An 8,749-nucleotide genomic window follows, 5' to 3' on the forward strand; every position below is an offset into this window, starting at 1 on the left:
CAAAATCGTCCCAGTACTTTAGTACTGTACATTTAGTTCTGGAACTAAAGCGGTGCGAAAGGACCGATGGCCGTGTTTATGTTGTTGCTGTTGAGACTGCTGGTTATTTGGTTCAGTAGTTGACATAATTCAGTATTGTTTGTGCTTTTCTGTCAGCGAATTCCACTGTATGCAGCCAGTGCTTCCCATCCCATCCCATTATATCTCTCTAAGGTTCAAACCATTTGTAGTGTTATATCTTTTAAGTTTTTATTATGCAAAATCTGACTTCAGTTTACAAGCAATACAAGTAACAGACACACACATTTTATTTGCACTTTTTAGTATGTTATTGTAGCTCGAGCATTCAAGCACCTTGTTTCTCTTTGTTAAACTTGAATATTAATTTTTTTCTGGCATTGTCATGTGATGCTATTTTATTTTATTTATTGTTTTTATTTATTTTATTTAAATGTATGTGTGTGTACTTCTAACATGTTTGGTTGGTAAAATAAATGTTGTAAATTCAAAGCAGAGCGTCTTCCGTGTCTGGAATGGATGTATTCTTGAGTCTATAAGGTAACAATAATATAATAAGATAACCTTGTTTGAAATGGGTTTGGCTAAAAGAAAATTTTGGTTTATACTATATTGACTGGGTTAAATAGAACTGCATTACTAAAAAGAGATTAAAATACAATTTTCATTGACTAAAACTAGACTAAATGTCATCAGTTTTCGTCGACTAAAACTAGACAAAAATAGTCATGGATAATTCTGACTAAAATAAGACTAAAATGCTCAGACTTTTAGTTGACTGAAACTTGACTAGACTAAAAAGAGTATGAACGTGACTAAAACTAATAAAAACTAAAATGACAGCTTCACACAAAGACTAGACTAAAACTAAAATTAAAACAGGCTGCCAAAAACAACACTAAGAGACAATATTGAAATATATATTTTCCCTGTGTTTCCTGCTGTGTGAGCTACTGAAATGAGCCGCACTGTGAAACAGCCAATCAGAGCAGAGCTCAACATTGAGCCGCACTGTAAAACAGCCAATCAGAGCAGAGCTCAACATTATTATTATGACAATTCCAAATAAGGTAAAAACAGACCATTTCACTCTAGGGACAAATCCTAGGGTTGTAAATGGACATGTAAAACCGTTTCTGGAGTTTTTTTGCTTTTACCTAAGCCACATACAGTCTATGTAGATATCAGAGAACAACTAAAAATATTGTATCAATCTATTGCACTTTTAAAGGGATAGTTCACCCAAAAATGAAAATTTGATGTTTATCTGCTTACCCCCAGGGCATCCAAGATGTAGGTGACTTTGTTTCTTCAGTAGAACACATATGATGATTTTTAACTTTAACCGTTGGAGTCTATCAGTTTCATAATGCATGGCAATGGTAACAAAATCTATGAGAGTAAAAAAAAACATGCACAGACAAATCCTGGAGTCTATCAGTTTCATAATGCATGGCAATGGTAACAAAATCTATGAGAGTAAAAAAAAACATGCACAGACAAATCCTAATTAAACCCTGTGGCTCGTGACGACACATTGATGTCCTAAGACACGAAACGATCGGTTTGTGCCAAAAACCGAACAGTATTTATATAATTATTTACCTCTAATACACCACTATGTCCAACTGTCTTTGGGCGCGCGCACGGCATCCGGTGCGTGAGGTGTGTACGCGCTCTGGCGTAGTTCATTTGTGTTCTACTGAAGAAACAAAGTCACCTACATCTTGGATGCCCTGGGGTTAAGCAGATAAACATCAAATTTTCATTTTTGGGTGAACTATCCCTTTAAATATCTTTCTAAATGTTAATCTGCTGGCAACTAGTAGTAGGATTCATTATCTTAAAATGTCCATCCTGTTACACACTGCATTATAAAAATGTCATGTAAAGGTCATACTAGCTTGTATACTAGCGTATGTGACAAATAAACATCTTGAATTTGAAATATTAGCCTGAGCTAGTTTTTCTGATGGACAGATAGTTTATCCCTATGATAACACTAACAATAATTGAATTTATATATATTTTTTTTCTACAAACCTCCTCAATCTAAGGTCCACCAAACTGTAAGAATGACTCTCATTGCAATATGAGGACTGGACATGCAACAAAGTGCACACTGAATGACATCATGTATACGATACTCCAAACACTCACACAGCAGCTGAGCTCTCCATGCTCATTGTCTCTTTCATGGGCTTTCTCAAAACAGTTCTCATGTCTGATTTTACAAAGTAAAATGTGGCCATGTCTGAGTATAAAGGACTTACTGAAACACTTTGATCATGTGAGGAAAGCTGAATGTACAAAATGTACATTTTTGTAAATACTTACATTTACAGTAGTCCTATATATATTATACAAATTACAAAAGATAAATATATATATATATTCTAAAAAACAAATAATTTTAGATGAGTATTAAAAAGGAATTAACTACATAAATCTAGCAGTTTGTTGACAATGTTCTAACCTGAGTTGACCCAAGTTATAGTGTTGTGTTGCTCCATCCGTGGAGCGTGTGACACACAGAGAGAAGAACGGCTGTAACTGCCTGAGCTCCAGCAGCACAATGGCCAGGTAGTGGATAAAGAGCAGAGCGTCCACTAGTGAAACAGCATACTGCACAATCCCTTGGTAGTCCTCATCCTGGAACAGACAGAGAGAGTGTCAGTGCCTGTTACATATAGTAGGGCAATGTGAGAATTAGCCGGTACATAAAATGACTGGAAATGTTTCTCTGTGATATGTGACATGCTGATATTTTAAAGTTACAAAGTACAGGAGATTAGGACTAGTACTCACACAGAGAAGATGTTACTAGAGATTGGCAAGAATGGGTCATGCTAGTGAGCTTAATTTTTTTTAGTGTTGGTGAAGTTCAGCCCACAGTCCACTTCGGTTTTTACATGTAAAAGCAGTTACACTGCTTGTCTTTTTTCAGTCAGTCACATATTTTTAATTGTAGGTGATTTTATTATTAGTTAAACCTCCTCATCTCCTCAAATGTAAAGTTCATTCCTAACTGAGATTTAAATCAAAGTTTAAAGTAATAGAGCAACAGGATTAAAGATAATATATCTAAAATGCTAATCAAATCCAGGATCAAAATGATAGTTTAAATGTAAGTATGCCTTATTTTAAATAAACTTTTAAGTTTGGTGCAACATCATTGTTAGATAAATCTAGATTAATCTAGATTTAAGTTTAATCCTCATTATTGTCACAAATCACACTCCACAAATATGGAGTGTATATAAGTCACAAATATGGCTCCAATGTTAGTGTTAGGGTTAGTCTGTATTTAGTGTGGGCTACACAAACAACTGCCACTTTTCATACAGTTTTAAACTGCCCACTTCAGTGTACACTTCAGTTTTAGACTGAACAGTTTACCTAAAAATGAAAATTCTGTCATCATTTACTCACGCCCACATTATTCCAAACCTCTAGGCATGTGAAATAAATAAGGGGGAAAATATGTTTTTAAAAAGTTTTTTTGTCCATAAAATTTAGTTTTGGACCCCACTGACTTTGTATGGACAAAACAGCTGAATTAAAACATTTTTCAAAATATCTTACTTTTTGTTGAAAGGATGATTTTATATATGTATATATGATTAGATAATTTTAATTTTTGGAAGAAGTAGGCACACTTTAGCCTCACCTGTGAGTCCAGGATGCGTACTCCATAAAACAACCAATAGGAAAGCACAAACAGTAGCACCAATGTGGCTAATAAGGCTCGAAAGACGAAGATTCTTGGCAAACCAGCTCTAGGTGGCCTGAAGAATAGAGCCCACACTGCCAACAACAAAATTAGCAGTTTAAATGCCACAGATATAAAGAGACCTTCACAGGCCGTTCCACAGGTTCTCAGTCTATCAGGCCAGAGGAGGTGAGGCAGGATAAGGAAGGCAAGCGGAGTCAGAAGAACCACGAGTCCCAGGATGACAGACAGAGCCACATTTAGATAACGTTTGCAGTCCAGGCCCACGCTGTCGTCGAGGTCTTTGCTGATGCGAACAATGTCCTCCTGAGATAGAGAGTGTTCTGAGGTGCCAGTGACAGCTGTCGTAGTCTCACCCCAGTTATCATCCTGGAAAGAAAGAGGGATGAGGGCATGGGGAAACAGAGAGAAATTAGACACTAGTCTAGTGCACAATTCAGCATCATTGGTGCATGAGAAGGGTTAACCAATAGGATGTGACAGATAAGAGTGAGAGAGATTAATATAACATGTGAATCTTCCTTCAATTATTGGCACTTTTGGCCCTGTGGACTTTAGGTACATTTGCCTAAAATACCATTTCCACACTTGCATGTAATAGAAACGATGGCCATGGAATTTTTGGAACAAAAAGGCAACTGCTTCTGTCTAGGCTAATATCCCACTTGCATAATTTGCAAGCAATATTATATATATATATATTAGTTTATACACACATATATATACTGTATATATTTATATACATATACGGTGTATATATATATATATATATATATATATACACACACATACATACATAAAGTCAAAATTACTAGAATTTTCTTTATTTTCTCAAGTCTCATAATGTCTCACTGACACTTGTCTTTTTGGTAAACAAGTACACTAGCTTAAAAAAAAAAAACATGGGCAAAACTTTATGGTGGCAATGACACCACATTTGAAAGGAAAAGCCATAGATCATCATCGTTTTAAAAATACAATAATTAATAATATGATAGATTTCCATAGTTTAAGACTGAAAGTTTTCTGATTTTGGAAAATAAAAGTATAATAGAGAAAAATTAATGATGAAAACACTGTAAAAAGTTTCCAAGTCATTTTAATGTACTCTTTATATAGCAAAAAGGTTACATCTGTTACTTCTAATAAAAATCTACCACTGGGGCATAAAAAAGTGCCCTAAGTTGAAGAGATTCCGATGAATTGATTTAGTTTGTTCTTGCAGTAATCCTTAAACATCATATAGTCTGTTTTAGTCTGTTTTAAGCTGTACAGGAAACCAAATGCTCAAGCACTATGAGCACTGCAGTACTGAGCTGAGGAGTGTATCCTGTACAATGCCGTAACTCACTGCTTAAACCACTGTGATGATGCACTGCTGGAGAAATTAATCTACTCAAGACTGTTTCCCAAAATCATAGCAACATGGCCATTGAATGGGTTCCACCAATAGTAAAGCACTCATGCAACATAAGTAGTGATGCACTGATCTTCAGGATTACCAGAAACTTCCAGGCGAGTGTGTTGGAGTTAATATCTGCAGGAAGGTGGCCCTCCAGGAGAAGGACTGGCCACTCGTGTCTTTGAGTTTTTGTATTTTATATCTGACAATATTTTTTTCCAGTGAAAATGAGAGTCACTGGTGAAGTGACTTTCAAAGCAACTCTGGAGATGAAGTTCATGTGTTCATGTCCTTATATAGTGAGATGACAGATGAGCGTCACACATGCTTCAGTACTGTATGTTTAGTAGACCAAACTGAGACACACACAACATGCTTCAGATTTACACAGTAGTCTTTTTGTACTTCAATATTCACTGAATTCTGGGACATATTAAAATATATCAGCAGAAAAGGATAAAAGCACTATAATCAAACAGATTCTAGACTCAAAAACATTGACAAATGTAACAGAATATTGCTCTAGGTCAGCTACTGGATCATAGCTTTGTTTACTTTTCCTGCTCACTGAGTATAATATAAACAGCCTACATTTATGAGATCACATCAGCACACGCTAAACCCAGAAAGAGTCACTGAAGCATTCAGTGCCTCAGGCTAAAGTGATAGCGGTGTGGTGAATACAGGAGTGCAAGGGAAACTAAGAAGGGTTGTCTGTGTATTCAAATATGCTCAGAAACTGAGAGATCTGAAATTAGTGTGTTGATTTAAATAGTCTGAGGAGAGCTATGTAATTCAGAATTAATGATATAGCATTCATTATCTGCGACTCTACATATAGGATGAGCGTTTTGGAGAGTTAATGGATGTGACGGAAAATGCATTACTGTCAAGTAAGGCAGCAGACACAGATAAGTGTGAACCAATTACAAGGACTTTATTGAAGGTTTTGTAGAATGCATACAGTAGGTGAGTAACATAATAACAGAGTACAATACAGTAAAAACAAACTATAAATAAGTCAACACCCTACTGAAAAGCTAATCAATTTAACTTAATTATCTATCTTTCTATAATAATTTAACAAATTATCTATTTATCTATATTTATTTTTAAAAAATGTGTTTTTAACAGTTTCTTAAAAGTGCCTAATGTGGGAGCATTTCTAGCACTAAAAGGAAGTGCATTCCACAGCCTGATGTAAATCATCAGCATAAAAGTGATACCCTAAACCGGGGATGCCCAAACTCGGTCCTGGAGGGCCAGTGTCCTGCAGAGTTTAGCTCCAACTTGCCTCAACACACCTGTTGGTAAGTTTCTAGTATGCATGTAAGAGCTTGATTAGCTGGTTCAGGTGTGTTTAATTGGGGTTGGAGCTAAACTCAGGACACCGGCCCTCCAGGACCGAGTTTGGGCACCCCTGCCCTAAACCATATTTAAATGAAAATATGGCACAAGACAGATCCCAGAGGAACACTATGGCAGATCTGTTTTCCAGGACAACAAACTGGGAACAATCAGTAAGGTAGGTTTCGAACCATCTCACAGTACCAGAGATATCAAGCCAACTCTCCAGTCTATCAAGTAGAATAGAGTGACACACACTGTCAAATGCTGCACTCAAGTCAATGAAAATGAGTGAGCGATTTCAGACGCAGAGTGCACCGGATGTGCTGTCGATGGAATCTTTTGACGAGAGACAGTGCATGGGTATTTCCTTGTGGCTAGCCGTTGAGTGTACATTTTTTATATACTCTTTATTGAGATGCATTGTGGGACTGAATGAGTGCACTCGATAATGTCTACTGGATATAACCATATAATATTAAGTAGAGTTGGTGTATAAGGCAGGATTCCATAAAGGGATGAAGTGATAAGGAAAAAGAAGATATGGGGAAGGTGAAAGAGCGCTGGGCTTGAGACATCTGAGATAAAATGTACAGTGGTGTGAAAAAGCTTTTGCCCCCTTCCTGTTTTTTTAATTGTTTGCATATCTGTCACACTTAAAAGATTCAGATCATCAAACAAGGCATCATGAATACACTGCAGTTTGTCCTCTGAGAGGAACACTAATCCCAATTCTATTTTATACCCCTTCAGCTACCCCTATGCCTACCCCTTCCCCTTGTCCCTTGAAACAGAGTGTCAAGGGGTAGGGGTGAAAATATTTCCCTAAGAATTGGGACACCACTACTATACCGTTACACGTCATCCTACGTCATCTAGCTCCTACAATACACACACCTAATATAACATCCATATCTAGAGTACTGTAACACAAAGACATGCATTAAATGACTGTATCCCTTGGAGAGGAAACTATATAGTGCGTCTGGGGCTAAGAGACACATTAACATTGTTTCCACAAGACCTGCAGAGTATCCTGACTAGACCACTGGGAGCATATGGACTGAGAGCATTACAGCTTTGTAGACCAATATTTTAGTTTTGGTCAAGATTTTCAAAGACACTTTTTTCACAGTCTGTTTTATTTCAATGTCAATGTTGACTTTTAAGGAAAGAATGCTGGTGAGATATAAAACTATATCAATATTTGCAAGTCAAATATTGTCAGCATGGATTGCTGAATTTATAGTGTTTTGGTGGGTGATGGCCCGTAGAAGATATGGTTCTTTTAAATATTAAAGGCCATTACAAGTTGCTTTTATACTTTTTTACACTTACTAAGGTAGGGCTGGACGATATGGCCAAAAATTATATCACGATATATTTCTTAACTTCGGTCGATATGATATAATTCCGATATCGATATGAACACTATTAAAAAAGCCTCATAAAAACGTCCAAGAACGGCCACAACAGATGTCTGTACCTACAAAGTTATGAAAAATTAATTTGCCAACTCTATGAAACCTACTCCTATAAAACTATATAATATTTTTGGAAAAAAATGGCGCAAATAAAAAAATGTTCACCTTTTATTGGTATTTAGCCTTCATACAAACAAGAAATGTGAAATCACTGTCAAATAAATCTCAGACTCTCCTTATTAATGTTAATATTTTTTACTTCAAACTATAGGCTAACATGCCAGTCAAAAGTTTTTGAACAGTAATATTTTTAATGTTTTTTAAAGAATTCTCTTCTGCTCACCAAGCCTGCATTTATTTGATCCTAAATACAGCAAAAACAGTAACATTTTGAAATATTTTTACTATTTAAAATAACTGTTTTCTATTTGAAAATATAATTTATTCCTGTGATTTCAAAGCAGAGCTTTAGCATCATTATTCCAGCCACATGATCCTTCAGAAATCATTCTAATATTCTGATTTGCTGCTCAAAAAACATTTATTATTATGAAGTTAAAAACAGCGGAGTAGATTTTTTTCAGGTTTCTTTGATGAAGAGAGTTCAGAAGAACAGCATTTATCTGAAAAAAATGTCTTTATCATCACTTTTGATCAATTTAAAACATCCTTGCTAAATGAAAGTAATAATTTCTATAATATAAATTTTAAAAAGAGCTTTTGAATGGTATAGTGTATAATGTTACAGAAGCTTTTTATTTCAGATAAATGCTGATCTTTGGATCTTTCTATTCATCAAAGAATCCTGAAAAAAATGTACTCAAC

General features: G+C 35.7%; 1 protein-coding gene across 2 annotated transcripts in view; it reads right to left on the reverse strand.

Moving 5' to 3' along the window:
- LOC107552384 (vang-like protein 1) overlaps positions 1-8,749 on the reverse strand; it is an 89,495-nt gene that overhangs the window by 19,908 nt on the left and 60,838 nt on the right. For both annotated transcript variants that reach the window (XM_016234254.1, XM_016234253.1), the window contains exons 4-5: positions 3,689-4,120; positions 2,495-2,670 (exon numbers count right to left, since the gene is read on the reverse strand). In XM_016234254.1, coding sequence (XP_016089740.1) covers positions 2,495-2,670; positions 3,689-4,120 — 608 coding nt within the window. The remainder of the gene's footprint in view (positions 1-2,494; positions 2,671-3,688; positions 4,121-8,749) is intronic.

This window comes from Sinocyclocheilus grahami, unplaced genomic scaffold, assembly GCF_001515645.1.
Source record: "Sinocyclocheilus grahami isolate Dianchi unplaced genomic scaffold, SAMN03320097.WGS_v1.1 scaffold448.1, whole genome shotgun sequence".
Classification (NCBI taxonomy): domain Eukaryota; kingdom Metazoa; phylum Chordata; class Actinopteri; order Cypriniformes; family Cyprinidae; genus Sinocyclocheilus; species Sinocyclocheilus grahami.